The sequence below is a fragment of the Aspergillus melleus genome (assembly GCF_016097325.1).
Source record: "Aspergillus melleus strain CBS 546.65 chromosome Unknown contig7, whole genome shotgun sequence".
NCBI lineage: Eukaryota > Fungi > Ascomycota > Eurotiomycetes > Eurotiales > Aspergillaceae > Aspergillus > Aspergillus melleus.
This window is the reverse complement of record NW_025763376.1, coordinates 662559-685340: the sequence shown is the minus strand read 5'-3', so window position 1 is coordinate 685340 and position 22782 is coordinate 662559. Positions and strand designations below refer to the sequence as shown.

Here is a 22782-nt window from a genome sequence, read left to right as displayed (position 1 = left end):
ATAAACAACAAAAGAAAGAGTAAAGCAAACAAAACGGCCAAACTATCGAGTGGGCGACCAGCCATGCTTATTTACCGTAGAAGTAGATCCGAAGGCCGTACACATCGGGCCGATTAGCCTCCGCGTCACGCATCAGATCCCATCAACATTTGAAACTGTCTTCCTCCCCATTTCAGTTCTGGACCATGCGCCGACTATATCCCCTCTGCCGCCCGGCAACTTTCTTTCGACCATACCTATCCACGAGAATTTCGCCTTCGCGGTCTCTGTCCCGACAATGGCTGTCGTCCACCGCGTTGCGACGGTGTTCCTGCTCCGATCCGCAAGCTCCGTCTAAACACTCTTCCTCGTCCTCGTCCTCCCAAGCCACCACAACCAATTCGGACTATCGCGCTCTCGGAACATCCCAAGATCTCTTCACTACCTCCCTCTATAGTCCCGGCTCGCCACTCTTCCTCCCCAACGGCGCCCATATCATCAATAAACTTATTTCTTTCCTCCGTACGCAATATCTCCAATACGGCTTCCGCGAAGTCCTCACCCCCACCATCTACAAGCGCTCCCTGTGGGAAGTCTCGGGCCATTGGCAAAACTACAAAGATGATATGTATGAGGTGCGCGGGCGCGGTGCCGACGCCGACCCGGACGCCGACGACCCTACCGGCGAGAACGAACCCTACGGGCTGAAGCCGATGAATTGTCCCGGCCACTGCCTCCTATTCAAGTCGCAAAATCATTCCTACCGAGAACTGCCCATCCGCTATGCGGATTTCAGCCCCTTGCATCGGAACGAGGTTTCGGGTTCTTTGAGCGGGCTGACCCGCGTACGACGTTTCCACCAGGACGACGGGCATATCTTCTGCCGGCCGCAGCAGATCAAGGGCGAGATAGGAAAGGCGTTGGGGTTTGTGGACCTGGTGATGAGTACCTTTGGGTTGGGACCATATCGGCTGGTTTTGTCGACTAGGCCGGAGAAGGATTTTATCGGGAGTCTGGAGTTGTGGGATAGTGCCGAAGGACAGCTGCGCGAGGCGCTGGACAACAGTGGACGAGAGTGGACGCTGAACGAAGGCGACGGGGCATTCTATGGCCCCAAGATTGATATACAGCTGCAAGACCAAGCCGGCAAGTACCACCAGCTGTCTACGATACAGTTGGATATGAACCTGCCGCAACGCTTTGAACTGGAGTATCAGGTCGCCGAAGGAGAAGAGGACTTCAACCCTGCTACACCTGGACGAGCGGTCCCGGTAATGATCCATCGCGCGAACTTTGGGTCTCTGGAGCGATTCCTCGCGTTGCTGATCGAGCAGTATGCGGGTCGGTGGCCGTTCTGGCTCTCGCCACGCCAAGGTATCATTCTTACCGTCAACCAGGATGAAAACGTTGTACACCAGGCGCACCAGGCGGCGGCTCAGATCTCGGGATTCCGTGCTCTCCAGGATGAGCATGGCCAGGATGGTGTCGCACAGCCGCAACCTCTATCTTCTGTTGACTCGACGTTCTTGATTGATGTCGACACAGGCAGTCAGACGCTTGGGAAAAAGATCCAACGCGCAAAGCAGATGAAGTACAATTTGATCTTTATTCTGGGGTCAAAGGATGTGGCCGAGTCCCGGATCACGATGGATTTGACCGGACAGATGCAGAGCAAGCCCGAAGGGAATGCGCAGAAGCTGCAGGAATTGGTTACAAGCCGATTGGGAGAAAAGGCGTTGCAGAATCCGAGAGCGGTTCCGTTGAAGGTTGATGCGGTGCATGATCTTTTGAGAGAAATGGAGAAGCGGTTCGTATGAGGATTGTCGGACTGTTATGACTGTATAATAATGTACAATGCTGTTATATTTATACTACCTAATAGATCTAGACTAGAGTTATTCTGTATTCATGCGGCAGAATCGGGCATGACCTGACCGCTTACGATGAGCTGCCCAAAGTCATGTGGGGGATCACCTGACCATGCCGCTGGTAGGCTAAGCAGTCATCTGCTGCCTCCTGCGAACTCCTGTGGCTGAGCAGGAGACCCGTTCGATAATATTCGACTTCCGACAAGCTCTTCGAATAATGAGTCAAACAGCGCTGTTTTCTCATGGCTTTGCAACGTGAAATGTTGTCTGTCGCTTTGTTCCATTCCAGGTGAAGAGTCTCGGGAGTCTTCAACCCTCGAATATAATTATGCCCAACTGCCGTGTGCTCAACTGGGAGTCTCTGGCAAACATCGACTCCAGCGGCATAGACAGCAAAGATTCCGCGCTTGGCCAAATCTGTGCCTGCTACGATCTCGGGGGCGGTGTCGGCTTGGGTGACTCGTTCGCCATACATTCGATCGCTGCACTTTCTTCAGGTCGCAATCTCCATCAAGACCGCTCCATACGCGATGCTGAACTCGCCGAAGCAGCCTCAGCAGTAACAGAGCTGCTACCGGTCTGGATCGATCTGGCGGACGTTGCTCCGGGGAGGTTTTCGTCGTTACCGTATCCGACACATGACCCCGCCACACCAGGCAAACCACATCCTTTTGACCACCCGCCATGGTTCTTGGTCAATGCGGCAGCTTCTCAATATCACTGCATTCTCGGACAGAATTGTGTTGTAGAATCACTGCTTATGGTACTCCGTCAGCCCTGGTGTGTACTTGAGATATGCTGCTGCCCTTCGAAAACAGTGATCTTGGTCAGCAAATTTGCCACTATCGCCGAGAAAATCTACCCTGGAAGCTACACGATCGCTATCAGATTGCTGTCCCATGAAATGGAGACGAGGGCCGCAGATAGGGCTGGTACTTCAGACTCTGCTATCAACTGGACTGATGATCGCTTGGATGCTTTGATGATATCCCGTCCAACTCTGGCCTTGGTCAGGTCGCTTTACACTGATCTGTTCTTCCATGGTCGCCAATCCCGGAACCCGTTTTGGCTATGTCTGATCGTCGTTTGCGCTGTGTCCTTGGATATTGCTTTCTCTGACCTGGCGGCGTATTTATTTGACGACGCCAACTATAGATCCACCTTAGAATGTCTTGAAAGAGCCACACCATTGACACCTCGGCTGCGCAGTACGGATTCTGTCTCGAAACGCGAACGTGTCGGGATGAAGGCTTCGGAGAAGACCCCCTTTCGGCACACACGGCCCAGAAGGTCAACAAGTGACATTTCGCTGCACAATAGCGCTCGACGCCAGGAAGGACTGAACTGGAATGGTTCGAATCGCGGACCTCTAAGTTACCACCGCTTAGTTTTATTTCACAAAATGACCCTGAAGAGAATTGAAGAAAGTTTCGTATGATATATGAATTCATATCTGATGATCTAGTTATTCCCCTAGAAATATCGTTCATTGTAATCAATGTCCAATTAGGCAACGTGAAGTTCCGAGTCAGACTTGCTCGCGTTGGTGGTGTGGGCCCATGAACGCTCCAGCGCTTTTACTATTTCTTTTTCAATTCTTTCTGCGAGTTTACCTTGTTTTTGGTCGTCTGGCTTTTCTTCGTCCTCTTTATTCACCTTTGCGACGAACACGCCCAATCTTTCCCGCGCTTTGGCAATCCGTTTATCTAACGCCAACTTGGTGTCCTCCCATTCTCTCTGCATTGAACCAAGATCCTTGAGCACCTTCTGCATTTCTTCAAACACAAACATGGGCGGAAGGAGATTGAGTTGTATCCAGTTCAATCCTTCCAATCGACAAGTGCGCTTTATCTCCAGTGTCGCTCGGATGATGGCCATGGATCTGGTTTCACTTTCTAAAACGTAGGCCTCGTTCATGTCGTTGCCTTTTGCCTTCTTTTGCAAGCTGCGCGAAATTCGGATGGCTAGAATCTCCGCAAGAGAAGCGTAGACCAGAACCCCAAGAAAGCCCAATTGCATATAGCTGCGCATATTCACCATACATGCCACGGAGCAAAATGCAGACAAAGTGCCCGTCGTTATCCATATCCAATGCAGGCAATTCTTGAAGAAGCTCGGCTTATACTCCCACGTCGACCGAGCCCAATCTTCGAGTTGGTCCTGTCGGCCCTTGAAGATTACTGTTCCGCCTTCCTTTCGCTGGTAAATGGCATATTTTTGCCGCTCGTCCGGATTAATGCTCGGTTTTTCCTTTTGAACCATGCTATGGAACGAGATGAGCATTGTCCCAAGCCAGTGACACCAGTAGGAAAAGAACAAGACTGCCGCCCAAATGTCGGCAACCAACACCCCCATGACCAATCCTGTGATCATCATGAGCCCGTTGATCAGACTGATCAGATCCAATGTCAAGGTGGCGATCCACCAGCGCAAAGGACCTATAGTTTCCTTAACCCTGTCTCTTCGCACACTCACCCTCTCGCGAATACCGTCGACGCAGACCACCGCAAAATCGTTACCCGGTTTGGGCGATGCCTTGAAAGACACAACGTGGTTCAGCCAGCCGTTGCTCGAGTCCAGCGGGAGTTCACGAAACACGGAGCCGGAAACGTCGGAGCGAACCGTCAACATGGTTGTGACTTGCGTGCACATGGTGATGGCGGGATGTATGGATTTCATTTCCTCCGTCAGGTGGTCGACGAGCATTTTCATCGCCGGTAATGTGCCTCCGATCATCATGGTATGCGGCCACGTGAAAATGCCGCGATCCGACTGGGTATAAAGCATGGCGGCGCTGTTATTGGCACGCGGGTTATGGAGCACAGCGGCGACACCGAGAGGATCGAAAGTCACTTCGGTATCTTCCTTGAGGTTTGCTTGGGGGTCGGTCGACGACAATGGTAACTCGGATCGCGCTTCGACCATCGTGCCCAGGGCGGCCACGCACAACGCGCGAAGCGTGGCCTTGACGGGGTCCATAGTCACAGTAGTTCTGTGTCAATTATTTTGGATCGAAAAGTTCAGAACGATAACCTCTCCAAGACTTGTCTTAGAATTTGTTAGTCTTTCCGATCAGCAATGGGGTGTTATTCTCTTTTCTTTCTTTCTCCCCTTCTCAACCTGGACTGCTACATACGAAAATAGGCTGTTAGATGCCCATGATCAGGAGCGCTTCAGTCGGGCCGTAGCAAGACACCCATTGTGGAGGGAGAAAAAAAGAGGAAATACGAAAGAACACCACGGGTCCATCAGTGTTTTAATATTTTCCCCCTTCCATTTAATTTGTTTTGATTTTTTGTTCAGCCGCAGCTCTCAGACCGAGAGGGGCGGAGAGGATGACACGCCAACAACAGAAGCCGCTAGTTCCTGCGAGGCTGGCTGGCTGGTGTCAATCGTTCGGCCGATCATCAATCAACTCGCACAATCAACTCGCACAATCAACTCGCAGTGCGCACTCTGTACGGGGGACGCCGCTACGATTGTATTAGATAGACTGAGATGGGGACAGAAGAACCGGCACCCGAGAATCGTACACTGTAGTGTTGAAGGAAGCGAAAAGTAACATTGTCAGGTTAACAGATGAGGGACTTCCACCTCGATCTTGAACCCTGAAGTAGAGCCGGAGCTGACTCTCTTCACCTACCTATCGGAGAGTTAAAGGGGTCGATATTCTCCGTGCAGGATGCTTGGACAGTGCTAGCAGCATGATCGCTTGCGATCAACATGGGACCAAGGGCTGAAGGAAGATTGGCGATAAATTATCGGATACATACCGATTGAGGCACAGGATGGTGGATGAAGGTGGAATCGTGAGCTGACAGCGCTATTCTCGAGCGGGCCGCCATCAGACCACGGCTCCGCGAACGATCGCCTCAGGCAACCAGGCCGACGGTGTCATTTTATCAACACAACTTCTATGCAGAGTATTGAGGTACTTTCCCTCAGTTTTCTTTCTCTCTCTCTCGTTTAATTCTCAGGTGGATTGCTCAATATTAGCGTAACAGCACTGCAGAGTACTGCGTAGTACAACATAATATGTCTTGCATGGCACGCGATCCAGGTGACACTTTCCCAAGCTACCCCTTCGTATAGTTACAATGCTGATTGCTGAGTCATGCTGATCACGGCAGTTGTAGAACAACAGCATCTCGGCTTTTTTCAGTTTCGCCGACGATGATGTCAACAGTCGACCAGGTGGTCGGGATGCCGACTACTCCGCCATGTCGATGACAACTTGAACTGACAGGGGACTAAATTGGAATAGAAGAAATAAGAATGAGTCCGTAAATATTCATAACATCCATCTCCATCTCCAACTCCAACTCCTAGTCCAGGACCAAGCCAGATGGCCTTCCGATCTCACCCTAGGGTGCATCGAACAAAGAGAATTAAGGTCCCGGCGACTCCACCGAGATCAACGCCTGGGTTTATCATTCGACCTTTAAGCTTAATAGCAGGGAATGTTAAGGATTGACTAGAGAAAGTAGCGGCGCAACTAGACGCTCAAGGTCGCCACCGTCACGAGACCGGGAGCCTGAGTCAGCGGTCACGGGGCGTGCTGATTGGCGCGGCGTCGTCTAAGTTGCCCGAAGCATTCGTTCGTCATGCACATCCAAAAAATGGACGAAAGCTTCTTCTCAGAATCCCACGATTCTCTCTCTCGCCCGAATTCCTTCTGGAAGGGAAAAATAAAAAAGAAATTTCCCCCCCCAATTACGTCTGGCTTGGCTTGTCCCAACTCCAAGTCTCCAAAGTAAATCCCATCTTCCGGTCACTCCCCTCCCCCCCACTCACGCTTCCCTCTTTCTTTGGGCGCCCCCCTCTCTCATCTCCCCTCTCTTTCCCTTTTTCTCCCTCAGTCCCCGGGTGAACGTGAAATTTTTATTTTAGGGCGGATGTCATGATTTCTGATCCGTCCTGCTCCTCTTCCCAATTTCATGGTGGTAGAACCTAGCTCTTCTGGCATGGCCGAGGTGCCATTGAAGACGCCTTTGCCTCGGAAAAGTGCCTTCTCTTGTGAGGCCTGCCGCAAGCGCAAGGTGGGTTTCCCCTGGTCGCCTACTCGGATGATTTCCGAGCTTATTCCCAAGAAGGTTCCTCCTTCGCTTATATGCTCGCCTACTGACATTTGCTTGTGATAGGTGAAATGCAACGGCGCCAGTCCGTCATGCTCGCGATGCGCTGCGCGCGGCGAGGTGTGCGTCTATAGCTTGTGAGTCTTAGCTCCTCGACCCCCTCCCCATCGGCTGCCACGCGCTCTTGGCCCGTTTGCCGATGCTCCCGCTTCCCTGCATGGTTCTCTCGTCGATCGCTAACCCTGCCGATTCGATCTTAGAGCCCCAACTTTATCTTATACCAAGCAACTAGAGACTCGAGTGGCTCAGCTAGAGGATGCTCTTTCCAAGCTCCGGGGCCAAGCTAACGAGGTCGAGGCTCGAAAAGGAAGTTCCCCTGCATCGACGGGGGAGAGTAGCGCAAGTCCGGGTATACGGACACGCATCAAGGAGGAGGACGACAATACCGGTGACCTGGCTAGGGATTTCGAAGGTTTGAATGTTGAACATGACGGCCGAGTATCCTTCCATGGACCGACCAGTCTGTTCCAACTGCCGAGTGGTGCGCTGAATGAGGCCACATCTCCTTCGAACCCTGCTCTGCAGTTAGATGGCCGAAAGGAGAGGCTTATCAACAATGCGTGGCGAGAGAGGGCTTTCGAGCAGATGGCTACGATGCCGGTAAGTCTTCGGCTTTTGGGCTCATCCCACCCGGGGTCCGTCTTCTCACTCGGGAACAGGAACCATTTCAGTATCTTCTCGATTCACACTGGTGTTGGATCCAGCCTCTTTTCAACTTTGTCTACCGGCCTACGTTTACTCGTTAGTATCTTGTTTTTGGCAACCGTCTCGAGAAGACAAGCTAACTTGACTATCAGGTGATATGAAAATCAACGGCCCATACTATTCAGACGCTTTGCTTAACGCAGTTCTCTCCCATTCCGTGCGGTGGTGCAAGGCTGAACCTAGGATTGGACCCATACTAGAATCGTTCGATGGCGGCGCGCAATTCTCACATCGCGCAGTATCAGGTCTATACGACTCGCTAAAAGTTGGCCACGTTGGGATCCCGACCATCCAGACGTTGCTCCTTCTCAGTGCACAGGAATGTGGGCGCGGAAACCGGTCTCAGGCCTGGCTATATAGTGGCATGGCTTTCCGAATGCTCGACGACTTGGGGATATCGATCGACAGCCGGAAATACTCCGATTCGGCGCATCTGACCGATGAGGATATTGAAGTCCGCAATCGACTGTTCTGGAGTTGTTATTTCTGGGACAAGATGGTTTCGCTATATTTCGGTCGTTCGCCTGTGATGCAACAGTCGCGCGTTAGTCCGCCCAGAACGATACTGGATGACACCTCCGAGATTGAGATCTGGACTCCTCACGGAGTGGTATTCCCAGATGGTGCACACTATCCGCCAACTCAGGCGCACTCCACTTCCTGCTTCATGCGGATGTGTGGGCTGGCAGAGGTTTTAAATCAGATCCTAATTCACATCTATGACCCTATCCGGCAGGTCTCGGAGGCGGAATTCTATAATTGTGTTCAGGATCAAGCAAGGAACCTGGCTGAGTGGTGGGAGGAGTTACCGAGTTATCTGAAGCTAGTCCCCACGGAACTTCCTCCATACTCCCCTCCTAGCCATATAGTGATTCTGAAGTACGTTTCTCCCCCCTTACCCCCAATGTCTTGTTGAGTGTTGACCAACATGCCTCTCTACAGTTGCTTGTATCATACCATCAACATCCTGCTGCATCGTCCGATTCTCTGCTCAAAGACAAATCGGGAATCTTACGACAAGAGCCACCTTGTTCAGTGCATTACATCTGCAACTTCTATTCTCTCTTTGTTTGACCTTTACCGTCGCACTTTTGGGGACAGCCATGTGGTTCTCTCTCTCTCTTACAGCGTATACACTGCTGCGTCTATCTTCCTCCTTGAGATCCAAGCTTTGAAATATGCTGCACCGGGAACTCTGGAGAAAATCAAATTCTGCATATTCGCTCTGGAGCGAGTCAAAGCCTCTAATCCTGGTATGCTTCTCACTTTGCTCTATCAATCCCAAGGGTGTCTGCTAATCACCTGCTTCGCGTTCACAGTAATCACCACAGCCCTCAACCTTGTATACCAAGAGCTCCAGAAGCTTCAAATCGACATCCACGTCGGCATCCCTACTCCCCAACATGAGCAACCTCGAGCTCAGCAGCAGCCCCAGTCCCATCCCCCATCCCGCCACAGCCACTCCCCTTCGCAGCATCACCCGCAACAACAGCCCATCGGCCTCCAGAATACCTCCCGTCACGTTTCTCCTCTACAACAGCAATCTGCCGAGCCTACTATGGGGTCCTCCGTCACAACCGCGGGTGTGAGCTCCGCATCCATGCTCCCGGGGTATACGTTCCAACAGCCGGTCGCGGACTTTGAGCTGTCGCAGACCAGTGTCCCCGCGATGGCCACGACGCACGTATTGGGTGGGATGCCGAATGCAGTCATGACGCTTGACAATCCCGGCGCGTACGAGATTACGCCGGAGGTTTTCGAGGCCTTTTCATATGCAGAGCCCATCTCGACAAATATGGCGCCCGCATTCGATACTAGATTAGCATGAAGTGTCCCTCGCGTGGTTTGCGAGGGGTTTGATGACTACCAACGTAGTTCATGAGTTAAAATATCTAGACGGCGAGCGAGACATTTCTGGGTAAACACTCCAAAAAATCTTGATTTATTCGGAACAGCTATAATAAATCTATATGATATAGCATAGATAATTCTAACCCACAAAGAAGAGATCCACGTCCAAAAGCAAACTATATCATACGCATCCTGTATGAAATCGGGTATATTCCGGAAAGCCAAACCCTGAAAAAACCTTTCCCCTAGAAAACAATGTACATTATTAATATATACCCCGTAAATGAGTGGAGGTGTAAGTGCGAAGTATGTTCACGAAATAGCGCAACACAGACGAGGTCTGTTTTTTTCAAGACTGATACGCCGTCTTCTGCGTATCCGCCGGTTTGGTATCAAAGTGCGTCTCATATTCGGACTGCACCCCGGTCGAGTGGGAAGACGAAACGGGGGAGGAGTCGACATGAACCCGGGCCTTCCAACGGAGATACCACGGTCCATCGAAGAGGTCGCCCATGCGCTCGATGGGGACGCCCTTCGTTTCGGGCATCCAGATGCCCAGGATGATCAGGCCCAGGGTACAGATGATGGCCCAGAAGAGGTAGGCGCCCCAGACGTGCAGGGAGTCGAACATATTGGGCGTGACACGCACCACGGCGAACTGGAAGAACCAGTGCAGGGACATGCTGAGCGCGTAGCTGACGTTTCGGATGCGAGTGGGGAAGATCTCCGTGCCGTAGAGGTAGGGAATCGTGCAGAGTCCGACGGACCAGCCGACGGCGTAGACGAAGACGGAGGCAATAGCGGCGTCGGAGGCGGATTTATTGTTGCTGGATCCCGGCTGCAGACCCATGTAGATGCCCATGTAGATGTGGGCGGCGAGTTGAAGACACAGCCCCGTGAGCGCGCAGCGGCGGCGACCCAGGATGTCAATCAAGCCCCAGGTGAAGGCCATGGTGAAGACGAGCTTGACGATGCCGTAGGCGCCCGACGAGATTAGCGAGGTACCGTTGCCCGTCACGCCGGCATACTCGAAGATATTGGAGACGTAGTAGGTGATGCCATTTCCGCCGGTCCATTGAGCGATGGTCTGCATCGCCATGAGGAGCCAGAAGCGCTGGCGATAATTCGGGTTGAGTTGGGTTTCCTTGAAAGCGGTCCAGTGCGAGACGGATGCTAGATCTGAGGCCTTGGTGCGCACCTGCGCGTCAATGGTGCTAAATTCATCTTCGATTTCTGGATCGGAAATGTCCTTCCCGCGGAGACGAGCGAGGACAGCTCGTCCCTCTTCGTGGCGCTGTTTCGAGGCGAGGTAGCGAGGTGTTTCTGGAACGATGTAGGATGCGAAAAAAGCGAGGCCAACGGGGATTAAGGGGATGGCTTGCACCAATCGGTATTGAGTCCGGGTGGGTGCCATATGCTCGCTTGCGCCATAGTTAATGAAGAACCCTGTAAAAATAGGGGGTTAGTTTTGTTGTAATTCAAACAGCAGTGGTTTGCGGGGATGGTGGGTGAAAGGTAAGTCGAGGATGTGGCAAAGGTCGGGAATGAGGAAGATAAGACAGAAAGGAAAGGGACGCCATACCGATGGATAAAATGGCCAACAGAATGACCATATACACACTAACTACCAACCCCCTGGTTCTGGTTGGTGCTAAAAACACAAGTCAGCAAACCAATTTTAAAACAGTATTGGCTAGAACGCACCAATCTCCGATAGATACAACGGCGTAGTAACTGTCAGGGCTCCGGCGCCTAGCCCGCTCCAAATCCTTGCAAATAACAACAGCCCATATATGCCCGAAGAGAAGACCTGGATGAACATGCCAGAGGCCCACACCAGGCAAGACAAGCGCCAGGTCTGTAGGCGCCCGAGACGGTCGTTCAAGTCTAGAGCAAACAAGGCGCCGAAGGCTGCTCCCAGGACATTGAAGGAGGTAATGTTGGCCTTACGGTTGGTCAACCCCGTTGGATCATTGGTCCAGTTGGATGACAACAGATTGAAGTCGGTTTGAAAGGAGTCCAGTTTCACACTGGCACTGTAGCCACCTTCGTCATAACCTGCAGGCAACACGACGAGTCAGTGATGTGATCTATCTTATCTTTTTTTTCCTTTTTCATTCTTTCCCTTCGATGTTGCAAAATTCCGAGTCTTGCTTACCTTTAGGGATACTGCCACAGGCAATGATGAAGATAACGAGGGCATAGTACGGATTGGTGGTCCATCGTGACCGATCCCAACTTGCCCCTCCAGGCATGGTGGTGAAAGATGGGGGAGCAAGAATGCGGAGAGGAGCAATGAATCCACCGGCAGGATGGATCTAACGAAAATAGAACAAGAATCCGGGGAAATCTGACGAGCAATGGATGAGGGAATCACTGAATCAGCGTGAGCATCGGGTGGGCAAAGGAATTCCGCGATGGAGACGGACGAAGGAGTCGAAGCGAGAAGGGGGCGTGACCTGCTCGGTCAACTTCCGTCGCTTCTCCTCCTTTTTCCTTCTCTTTCTTTCCCTCCGCCAAACTCTCTTGCTCGCTCGACCCCCTCGGTTTAGCGCTGCACACCACCGTCAGTCTGTGACATGGGAGCATCGCCGTCTATCTACCATTTTAGTTTTCGGAGTCAACGTCCGATGTGATTCCATCATCCATCAATCATCACGGTATACAAATCCGACCGAGTGGCTTGTCGCGGCTGATCCGGCGGTTGGTTCCGCTGCCAATCCACTCTTGATTGCTTCGCTTATTCCTGACCGAGATTTTATTCTTTTATTATTATTTTCTAAATTAGTATGCTGCCTGCCAAACGCCACTGTCATTGGTCTTCGGCTGCCCGTTCGGATTGCATACTCCTTGGAGACCTGAACAGGACCTCCCGTCTCTCGCCCTCTCCTACCGGACAACGTCCGCCCTCCATCATGGCCATCTTCCGGCCTCAAATACAACGATCGTTGGTGGCCTAGTGGGTCACCGACTGCTAATTCGTAGCAGATTTTTTTTTTCTTTTTCTCGGCCTACCTTGGCCGACGTATCTTCCTTCCGGTAAGGGAATCAGGAAGGCGTATGGATGGACAAATTTCTACTAGTAATTTGATCATTCACTGTTCGGTGCTGATTGCCTGGAGTACTCGCAACCATGATATCGATACGGCCCAGTTTGTGGAGAGGAACTACCCTCAGACCACTTGCATCGATTCTTGTAAGTCGTACTTTCGACCGGGGCCCGCCCCGGGGGTCCAACTACGGAGTATATCCATACTCCCCCTTGCTGGAGAAGTCCCGAGCCTTGATCTGTTTCTTTTCTCTCTCTTTTCTTTACATTGCAATCTTCTTTTGAGCAACTTAGCATCCTTCTCTGCCTATGTTTGATTATTGATTGCGTTGCAGCGATGGTTCAACCCTCTCTATCCGGCGTACTTACGTCTGTGAAGCCCAGAACTACTGCCCTCCTGGATAACCCTCTTCGTCTTTCCTTCGGTACATCTATTCAAAAGCGCGAGCAGACCAGCTACTGCAAAGATGTCCGGAGACCTGTGCACCCTCTTCCCCTGAAGCAGAGGATTCCACCTCGGACATGGGATACCCATATGCATGTCGTGGAACCGCAGCAATATCCAGTGTCTGCCTCGGCCGTCTACCAACCCTCAGCACACACGCTCGACGAGGCCGTCTCCTTTGAATCATCACTCGGAATCGAAAACATCGTTCTTGTTCAACCCTCCATATACGGAACCGACAACTCCTGTCTTCTAGATGCACTAAAGCAAATCGGCCCTTCTCGTGGACGAGGGGTGGTGGTAATCGACCCTGCCAACATCGAGGCAAAGACCTTGCTTGAATGGCACGCCCTGGGGGTACGAGGTGTGCGGGTGAATCTCAAATCGGTAGGCAAGGTGTTGAGTGAGCATGAGCTAGCCGAGACCCTGTTGCAACATGCCGCAGTTGTGCGCCCCCTAGGTTGGATTATCCAGGTCTATATTGCCCTGGACATGGTGCCTATGCTGGAACGAATTGCACCGCAGCTAGGGGTCAAGGTCTGCATCGACCACTTTGGTGCACCCGATCTTTTGTCGCTGAGCCTGGCGGACGATAAGCCGTTTGACCCGTACTCTCTTCCGGGCTTCTCTTCCTTGATATCTCTTCTCCGCACCGGTGACACTTACATCAAGATTTCTGCACCCTACCGGCTGAGCAAGGATAAGGAAATGCGCGACCTCGAGATGATGATCCGGGAATTTCTACTAGAGGCCCCCAACCGAGTTATCTACGCCACGGACTGGCCTCACACTCGATACTCAGGAGTTGATATCGAACCATTTACGGAACTGTGTTTACGACTATGCGGCGATGAGCCAGGACTGGCCGAGCGAATCTTCCGACAAAACGCCGAAGAGTTGATGGACGGGAAGCACAGTTGACGATCATTCTGAAACCCACGCAAAAGAATTTAGACAGATTAACGACTTTACGATAATATTACCCAGATTGAGCATCTTACGGAGTTTCTACGGGGAAAGGACACCGGCGAAAGGCAGCTCGTAACCCGCGGGAAACAAAGGATTTTGTTCCTCCGGCCGTCTCGGAATGTGACCGAGGGCCACCGGTTGCACAACGTCGTCGAAGTTGACGGGATTTCCGATGGTCGGCAAAAGTGGATCCTCGGACCTGGACAGTGGACAGAAATCAGATTGTTGCCGTTGATAACCTGTTCCTGATACTTGACTCAGGCCGTGGCTCCCTGTCGTTTCGAGCCTAGTCATGGTTCGTCTCGATCAAAGTCCGAGCTCGCTATCAACGCCGACAGGCCTACTAGTCCGCCGGACCCCGAGGTCGGGTCGATCGCATGCAGCCCGTCCTTGCTTTTTTCATGTTCGCTATAAGCTATGTACGTAGTATAACACCGGAGCAGATTGGTTAAGGTTACGCCATTCGAATCTGGAGCCAAGACCTTCGGGAACCCTCCGTGCTCCATCACACATTTGTTGTTGTTGATATTTGATAATGACTTGGATAATTGATAATTATTATACAAACAACCCAGGTCTTTTCCCATTATTCATGCCTAATCCCACTCCAATGGCTTGTTGCCGACCGATCACCTCTTTGGTCTGGTTTATGCTCATCCGTCCAGGCCAAACTGAGGCGTGGCCTCCGCCGTGCAGATTACCTTCGGGCCCTATAGATCGATAATTATTCCCATTAGTCTATCAATTGTCCCATAACCAGACACGAATAACAAATGAATAAAGGAAAAGGAAACATAACCGAAGATGCATAGCAGAAAAGGGACACTCACAATAGTGTAGCAGCACTTCGGCGTGTTTCCGTCGTCACAGAGCTCTCGAACATCCTCGCCCATTTTCGTACCTATTCCAGTTAATCAATCGATTCCCATCATATACTCCGTCAAGGTGTTGAGTATTCAAGCCATCAACCCCTGTCCCCAAAATCCCAAGGCAATGATACTTCAACGATCAGGGTAACAACGGAAAAACGGAACCCAAAAGACCATCAGGCCTATAGAGGAATAAAAAGAAAAAATACTTACATCCTTCTGAGATCTTGCCCACATCGTTTCCGGGGACATCGATAAACGTAGTACAGCAGTATGCCTTCTGCAAAAAGCCCGTTTTATCCAGAGCCGGGCGGCAGAAGTACGAGTCTGCGGCGGCGAGGCCGACGGTCGTGGTGAGGGTGAGAAGGACGGTGGGGAGATGCATTGTTTGTTTTCTTGCTTGTTCTCTGGTCGTCAACCTGGAGGATCCTTTTGAGCTAGATCGATAGAGCAGGTAGATAACAGATAGAGTAAGAGATATGGGTATATTGCGTGATGAAGAAGTAAAAAGACGAGAACAGAGGGGGAAAGAAAGGGAATAGAAGGGATGTATGAGACAGAGACACGAGGAGATTAGGATGAAAGGGGGGGATCATACACAGTCAGTTAACTGCCTGTGAGTTGACGGGGTGATGGTTGTTCCCTTTCATCCCTTGCTGGTTGGTGACAGGATGATATGTGGTTGGTATGCACGCGGCTGCTGCTGGTGCCTTGCTTAGCTGTCTACTCCAGATAGTTAGCATGTTCCTGCAGCTCCAGGGAGTAGGGTTTACACGAAGAGATGAATGGGCGAGTACTACACCATGATTTTCTATCCTTGTAAATTTGGATTGACCCAGTCGTGGGAGACGGGTAAAGGTTGAGAGCCTTGTTGTTGGGTGACGTGGTATAATCATCTATCCTCGGAGGCGTATCCCTTTCTCTATCCCTTGATCCACTACTGGACTGTCCTTTCATTTCCGCAAGGTCCGGGTCCAGTCAAGACAATAGGGATCGATAGGTGGGGTTTTGTGAATCTGTTACAAAGACAGTGGGATTGATTATAGTAGCTGTTCTGCTTGAAAGAGACTAATATCAGGTACGCATCCTCCAACCCTAGTTCAACGGCACCTCAGTCGGTCCAGTCAGCTCCACTTGTGTCGGGATGGTGACTTTCTGGCTGCTGGTGCCCGAGCTGGCAGTAGACACGCGTGACTGTCCCAAGACTGTAACTCCTTCGATCTTCACGTCCGTCTTGCGATCAAACTTGCCCTTGACGAACAGCGTGCCCCGACGGTATTCAAACCGCACCTCCGTCGTGCCCTTCTGCTTCAGTGAGTCTCCGTCGTCTAGATATAGACTTCCCGAGGCAGTGACATCCAGACCGGGGGCAATGATCAGCTCGAAGCTCTTCTGGCGCAACTCCGTCGTGGTCATGGCACTACTGGATCGGACAGGGACGATGCTGCCACCACGAATGTGGATGGGGATGTGCGTGATGTCAATGTTAGAGAGCGTCACGTTGGTGCCCTTGCCGCGCAGGGGAGCACCGGTGTACCAGTCGTAGAAGATATCTTTGGGGAAGTATGCGGTGACCGATGTCTGATTTTCCTCAGTCACGGGACTGATGAGGATGGCATCACCGTAGAAGAATTGCAATCCGTTGGAGAAGGTGTTCTTGTCTTCAGGGTACAGGTAGAACATGGGCTGTAGGAAAGGCTCGCCGGTCTTGCTCTGACGGTGGAACTGGGTGTAGATGTAATCCAAGAGTTTGTATCGGATCTCAATGGCCTTGCGAGCGGACTCGGCCACGGTGGGCCATAGGTAGAATTCCTGAGAGATGCTACCGATCTCATTGTGGTTTCGGAAGAAAGTATAGAAAGCTCCCAGGGAGGCCCACCGCGCGCAAAGCTCCTCGGTTGTATTGCTTCCAAATCCGCACACGTCGGCACCGACCATGGGAACCTGGAACATGGACGCGAATGCGACGATCTGCGAGATGGAGAAACGGTACTGGCTCCATTGACTCAAGTTGTCTCCGAGCCTAGTACTAGTAAGCAATAATTCTCATCGCAAAAATGCGTGCTAATCTAACGTACCAGTGACCAACATGCGCACCGGCACCCGCGAATGTACTGCGGGTGATGATTAGGGGCCTCACATCAGGCCGGCGGTGCTCCATGGCAACTCGCGATGCAGAGCTCATCACTAGATCGCGTTAGACAGGCGGATAATAATCCAAACAGTGCCTAGAACTTACTTGTTCCATATAAGTTATGGGTGTCATAGTCGGCATATCCTTCGCCAGCGTGGATAATATCAGTGTCGATCGTCTTGTTGCTAAGAGACCCGGCGGCGTTTTGGATTTTGTAGGCTGGGTTGATAAGGTCACGTCCAGGCAGGCCGACCTTATGTCCTTTGCCTGACGATGCTCTCTTAGACGATCGCTTGGCCGAAGAAGGCTGGAATGATGGAGGGAACCCGGGCAGGGGCCGTGGGCTGCCTGGACGAACGGGTGGCGCCGCGGGCGGCAAGTCATTCTCGACAGCATACTGTTCTGGGTTCTTGCAGGGCCAAGGACAGAAGTTGGACGCCTCATTCATGTCGATCCACAGTCCATCAATATCAACACCAGTGTCTGCATCGAAAAATCTTGCGAACTCGTCGTTCCAATAACCTTGGATGTCAGGGTGGAACCAGTCCGGAAATGCAGTCACACCAGGCCACACCGCGCCTAGATCATAATGTTTTAGTCGAGTTATAATGGCTTCTCGGAAATGTTCAACTGACCCTTGTAGAGACTGCCATTTTGGGTCTGGAGGAAGATCCCCTGCTCTAGGCCTCTCTCGAAGGCCGCGTTTTCTGCGGAAAGGAAGCGTTACTCATAAGCTCTCCCAGACACACAACGACTGCAAAGGCTAGAAGACCTACCAGCTGTGCTAACGGCGGGATCAACCATGACAATGTAATGCTGATCGTGCTCATGCAAATAGTTCACAAGCTCACGCGTTTTCTTGATGGGGAACCTCTCTTGGTCGAGAGTAAAGACCTTTCGACGATCCATGTAGTCGATATCGGTCCACATCGTTTCCAATGGGATCTTAGCCTGACTATAGTTGTAAACGACTTCGGCAACCTGATAAACGTCCCGGTAGCCGTATTTGCATTGATGGAACTGGGTATGGTTAGCGAGACATTATTTACGAACAAGAGAATAAACGTCTCCAGAAAAGCATTCAGATGGCAGGCAACAGCTACTTACGCCGAAAGACCAGTAGCTTTGCATAGCCGGCAGGCCGACCACCTTCGAGTACTCAATGCTAGCCTCCTTGGGAGTATTTCCGGTAAAGAAGTAGAAATCGAAGATACCTCCCAGAGTATTGTACTCAAGATACTGCTCTCCATCCTCGTCTTTGCTGATGCGGATGTCCATACCATTGGAGTTCAACAGAAAAACGCCATGAGTGCCAGATTCACCACGGTGGTCATAGTATACGGGGTGGCTGCCGTACAGGTTGGTGTTTTCACCAGTGCCGTAGGCATCACGGTTCCAGAGCGTGCGGGTGTAATTCTCCGTAGGCAAGCGTAAAGGATCACTATGCTCTCCTAGACCATACAGATAAGGGTCTTCGGGGAGGTAGGTCCGAAGGTTCAAGTACTGCGACTGGAAGACGAGATTTGATGCAGAAGTGTCGAAAAGCACCTCGTCTCCCCTAGAGACGGTGAAAGAGAAGGGTTCTTCTTCATAATCAAAGCTCAAGACGGAATCGTCTTCAGAGCTATGACGCCCACCTACACGAGGTACCACCGACTCGGGGACTTGATAAACTTGTTCATCGGCATCATAGATCATAACATGGAGACGTTCATCTGGGCAGCAATTTGATCAGCGAAACCTCCAGTTACACAGTATGACCTCAATCAAAAAATTCCTACCAGTCTGGTACTCAACTAGCAGCTTCAAGTGCTTCAAGTCCGTGCCGTAACTGTTACAGGGTTTGCCCGCAAGAGTCAGGTCGGCAGTCAAGGAGTTACCCTTCTCGCGGACGTTAGATGCCTTGTACCCGGGACAGTCTTGGCTGTCCGCGCGGGACCCAATGACTGCAGCCCCTGCAAGGGGGGCCAGGAGTAAGAGGGACCCCAGCATGTTGAATTCTAAACCGAGGGTGCGTCGAGAGGGGATGGAATCTGATCTGATGGTTTAGACCGGGGCGACGACCGCTATTTATGCATCAGTCGGCCCGCGGAGGCAGGACGTGCATCAGATACGTTGTACATGCATCCATAGTAGACACATGGGTACATTTGGAAGGAGGGTATGACCGGTCCCCGCAATATCACGAAAAACAGGCCGGAAACGCATAACGCGGACATTGGTCGGATCGGTGGCCGACAAAGGATGGCCAGCAGCTGCTGTGTGGAGTCCCTGGGGTTACACTAGTGGGACAATATTGGGGTTAGATCACTAGACGGCGCCTTCGCCAGTGCAATTAGCGGGGACTTGCAGGGTCTGATGGATAAGTCATCTCGGTCAAATATCGGGGGTCGTACCAGTTCCCTGGCCCTTCCAAGAGCGTCATCGAGGATCTCGTCCCTTTTGAGCTCATGAATCGGTCCCAAATGATGCAACTTAAATCCAATGCCCCACATTTATTGCTTTCGCTTCCTCCGGGCGAGAGTTCAATCGGCAAGGAGGGGTTGGACGACCGAAGCGACTTGGTAGTGGCATGGCATTGGGTGGGATGCCGAGTCGGCATTGGCCTTCGCTGGAGCCCAGCATACATTAATGCGAGTACGGAGTAGACCGGTTGGGATCGTCTGTCCACATTGACAATTACTGTCAGTGAATATCAACGGGATTACTCCGTACAAGCGGTCTCCCATGGCACTGTTTACTGCCACCCACCACCGCCTGCCCGGGTCAGTCACCATCACGTCCCCCTTGGGAATAGCGCCAGATTGATATCGTACGGACAGTTTCCTTGACACGTCAAAGAAAGCCTGCATGTGGTTTGCAGACAGCACCAAGTTAGAGAGAGACCTGGCGAAATCGGCCATACGTAAGTTTCCGCCTGTCACAGAAAGATCACAACCGACGCAGTGTGTTCAGGGCGCTTACTTTGAAATACAACCATGTCCGAGGGGCAGTCAGTTCCGCTAAACGATGGACGAAATGTCCATTTCTTTGACAGTTTGACTGGAAGAATGTTGGGCGGTCTCTTCCAAAATGGCTCAGTCACAGAAACCAACTTTCTTGATATGCTCGACATCATCTTGGTCGTTAATTCACCCCCGTCTGTTGCACCGCTGCCTTTTACTGTTAAGGCGAGGCTCGGGCCAACGATCTCACGAACTACTCAACCTCTAATACCCGGAAACTAGAAGGGGCTGAAGATCAACTAAGGGAGGCAATGAGAGACGAAGCATGGTTTTTATTTGATATTGTGTTTACATGAATTGCAATGTATGGATATCTATAATCGTTGCTGGAGTTTTCGCCTTGACTGAATTTTTTTTATTGAAAAAGAGAGATATTGTATTGCGTTATATCGAGAGCTGTTGCTGGAATCATGAAGAGTTTGACAGAATATAGCTATTTCATTTGTGAGAGAAATTATTTTATTGTATTAAAAAGTTAAATTATTTTTTAAAGTAGTTATTTAAGATAGAAATCTGTTCTACCAAAAGACTAGAATACCAAGTCAACGGACTTGGTACGCACATCGCTCTATAGAGTGGTTCTTGGTCAGTTCGTCACAAATATAACGAGAAAAGGTGTCTTTATATGAGACATCACATATATAAATTACTCTTTACACAAGCTTTCCGCTTAGCCAACGATATTACTAGCGGCATCCTGATTACTTTTGGTACACACCTATTCGCTAAATAAGGTGGCTAGCTGTTCTGGGTTTCCGGGAACACCGTCGTCAAAACATAGATAGAAAAAGCTGCCATGCGGTTCCACAAATCGACTAGACGGACAATGATGGCTGCATTGGTTTCCCAGCGGTGTGTCTAGCGGTGTGCTCGCTGTAGATGGAAAGATAGTAACTTCATATGAGCCAGCCGCGACCTGACAAACAAAGGTTTTAAACACAGCTGCTGTCGTGTTTCCAGTGGCTGCTACTCCGTCTATGTCCGAACTGTCCTGTTGTCCAGGGATCTTGTCTAGGCTGGTGGACGACATCTGTAGCTAAAACAATGGTTGACAACTCTCATGGCATTAAATGCCTTGTCAGGTGATTCGAATGTCACGAGTGGGTAGAGGAATGCGCGTCTCCGCGGTCCTCACCTACACAATTATATAAATCGAAAGGATAAAGTCCTGACCTACAATCCCGCGGGCTTACAGAATTGCGAAACATCCCAAAACATCGCAGCAATCGTCAAGACTAATCCTTCAAGCGAATAGATTTCTACCGGAATCTCTATAGCTCCCAAACGGCATGCATCTCTAAAAACAGATCGTCATAAAAATTTACATGGCAGGGTCATGGCACAATGCAAGGTTCAACATCAAGAAAAGGGGAAAGCAAAGGTATAACAAGGTGACCAGTCACCTTAACAACGCCCGGAATAAGTATATGGTTTTGGCCTTTTTTTCTTCTTCATCTTTGGTTCGCGAGAACGCAGAATATTAGATCTTCTGCCCGGCCGAAGCAGCCTTGACATCTTCTTCGGAGCTCATGATCTGAACCTTGATGGCTCCCGTCTTGGGGTTTGCGGCCGTTTCGAAGGCCTTGAGAGCATCTTCCAAGGTGTAACGGTGAGTGACCAGCCTCTTCAGGTCGATGACGCCGTTTTTCACCAGACGGATGGCACGGGGCCAGGTGTTCGAGTAACGGTACTGGTACTGCAGGTCGATCTCCTGAGTACTCAGACGCATGAAGGGGATCTTCATCTCGTTCTTGCCCACGCCAATCACGAAGACCTTGCCTCCGAACTTCACACTCCAGATGGCGGATGCGACACTGCTCTCCACACCTGTGCACTCCAGAGCGAGTCGGGGGCGCAAGATATCGGGGCCCGAGCTCTGTCCGTTGTTGAAGGCCTTCACGATACCCTCTGCGTTTTCCTCCGCCGACAGGCCGATCTGCACCTTGTAGGTGAGGACATCGGGAACCAGCGACTTGGCGAAGGCCAACCGGCCCTCATCAATGTCGGTAATGACGATGGGGCTTGCGCCGGCGGCGCGAGCGCTGAGCAGGGTGATCAGACCGATGGGACCAGCACCGGTGACCAAGCAGGGGTCACCCAGACGAAGACCGCTACGCTCGATCGCGGCCAGCGACACGCTAAGAGGTTCCAGAAGAGCGCCGTCCTCGTAGCTCATGTCACCGATCTTATGGCACCAGATGGCGGGGTGGTTGACATAGCGTCGCAGCAGTCCGTCGACGGGAGGAGTGGAAAGGAACGCGACATTTTCACAACCGTTGTAACGACCGGTCAGACAGGGCTCGCAGGCATTGCAGATAATGTTGGGTTCGACGGCGACGCGATCGCCAGGCTTCAAGTGGGTGACATCCGACGCGACCGCGATAACCTGACCGGCGGACTCGTGGCCCAGAATGTGGTCGCCAGTGACAATCATGGGTCCAATGCAGCCCTCATGCCAGAAATGAACGTCGGATCTGCGGACCAGCGATAAATCATTAGCAACTTATCGGGGGTTTTTTTTTTCATGTTCTCTTAAACACCAAGGACGACGTACCCGCAAATTCCAGTGCTCCGAACCTCGACCGTCACCTCACCGGGCTTCAATCCTTCACCACTCTTAACCTGCTCGAGAGAGGGTGTGGACTCAGCGACCCACAGATCGTGCTTGGTGTTGGTGAAGACACCAATGTTGGGCTTGTCGATAACAGTTGCGCTAGCCATGACGTCTGAGAGGAAGGTGCGGGAAGATCGGGAATTACTGAGGCAGAAGAGA

General features: G+C 51.4%; 9 protein-coding genes across 10 annotated transcripts; 4 read left to right on the top strand and 5 right to left on the bottom strand.

Annotated features, from left to right (window-relative positions):
• Window positions 1–185: 185 nt before the first annotated feature.
• MST1 (threonine--tRNA ligase MST1) lies at window positions 186–1796 on the top strand (the record flags this gene model as incomplete). The annotated part of the gene is made up of 1 exon (XM_046092950.1): window positions 186–1796. One exon carries the CDS (start codon window positions 186–188, stop codon window positions 1794–1796), a length of 1611 nt encoding a protein of 536 aa, XP_045948928.1.
• Window positions 1797–2175: 379 nt separating this feature from the next.
• LDX57_011203 (uncharacterized protein) lies at window positions 2176–3285 on the top strand (the record flags this gene model as incomplete). Its single annotated transcript, XM_046092949.1, has 1 exon — window positions 2176–3285. One exon carries the CDS (start codon window positions 2176–2178, stop codon window positions 3283–3285), a length of 1110 nt encoding a protein of 369 aa, XP_045948927.1.
• Window positions 3286–3353: 68 nt separating this feature from the next.
• On the bottom strand, window positions 3354–4826 carry LDX57_011202 (uncharacterized protein; the record flags this gene model as incomplete). Its single annotated transcript, XM_046092948.1, has 1 exon — window positions 3354–4826. The coding sequence occupies one exon, from the start codon at window positions 4824–4826 to the stop codon at window positions 3354–3356; it is 1473 nt and encodes a 490-aa protein (XP_045948926.1).
• A 1733-nt stretch (window positions 4827–6559) lies between these two features.
• On the top strand, window positions 6560–9694 carry LDX57_011201. Of its 2 annotated transcripts, XM_046092946.1 has the most exons (7): window positions 6560–6886; window positions 6989–7059; window positions 7183–7582; window positions 7642–7723; window positions 7780–8566; window positions 8630–8940; window positions 9007–9694. In XM_046092946.1, exons 1-7 carry the CDS (start codon window positions 6785–6787, stop codon window positions 9513–9515), a joined length of 2262 nt encoding a protein of 753 aa, XP_045948924.1. In that variant the 5' UTR covers window positions 6560–6784; the 3' UTR covers window positions 9516–9694. The 2 variants fall into 2 exon arrangements, with proteins under 2 accessions (XP_045948924.1, XP_045948925.1); XM_046092947.1 differs by having other exon boundaries at window positions 7183–8566.
• Window positions 9695–9887: 193 nt separating this feature from the next.
• Window positions 9888–11793, bottom strand: LDX57_011200 (putative MFS quinate transporter; the record flags this gene model as incomplete). Its single annotated transcript, XM_046092945.1, has 4 exons — window positions 9888–10984; window positions 11121–11189; window positions 11243–11596; window positions 11697–11793. 4 exons carry the CDS (start codon window positions 11791–11793, stop codon window positions 9888–9890), a joined length of 1617 nt encoding a protein of 538 aa, XP_045948923.1.
• A 1131-nt stretch (window positions 11794–12924) lies between these two features.
• On the top strand, window positions 12925–13953 carry LDX57_011199 (putative TIM barrel metal-dependent hydrolase; the record flags this gene model as incomplete). Its single annotated transcript, XM_046092944.1, has 1 exon — window positions 12925–13953. One exon carries the CDS (start codon window positions 12925–12927, stop codon window positions 13951–13953), a length of 1029 nt encoding a protein of 342 aa, XP_045948922.1.
• Window positions 13954–14654: 701 nt separating this feature from the next.
• Window positions 14655–15255, bottom strand: LDX57_011198 (uncharacterized protein; the record flags this gene model as incomplete). The annotated part of the gene is made up of 3 exons (XM_046092943.1): window positions 14655–14711; window positions 14832–14902; window positions 15084–15255. The coding sequence occupies 3 exons, from the start codon at window positions 15253–15255 to the stop codon at window positions 14655–14657; spliced, it is 300 nt and encodes a 99-aa protein (XP_045948921.1).
• Window positions 15256–15922: 667 nt separating this feature from the next.
• Window positions 15923–19020, bottom strand: agdC (putative alpha-glucosidase). The gene is made up of 7 exons (XM_046092942.1): window positions 18786–19020; window positions 18112–18719; window positions 17781–18024; window positions 17640–17711; window positions 17110–17583; window positions 16949–17057; window positions 15923–16893 (listed from the first exon to the last, which is right to left on the bottom strand). The coding sequence occupies exons 1-7, from the start codon at window positions 18994–18996 to the stop codon at window positions 15966–15968; spliced, it is 2646 nt and encodes an 881-aa protein (XP_045948920.1). The 5' UTR covers window positions 18997–19020; the 3' UTR covers window positions 15923–15965.
• Window positions 19021–21489: 2469 nt separating this feature from the next.
• Window positions 21490–22730, bottom strand: lad1 (NAD(P)-dependent alcohol dehydrogenase; the record flags this gene model as incomplete). Its single annotated transcript, XM_046092941.1, has 2 exons — window positions 21490–22483; window positions 22564–22730. The coding sequence occupies 2 exons, from the start codon at window positions 22728–22730 to the stop codon at window positions 21490–21492; spliced, it is 1161 nt and encodes a 386-aa protein (XP_045948919.1).
• Window positions 22731–22782: the final 52 nt, after the last annotated feature.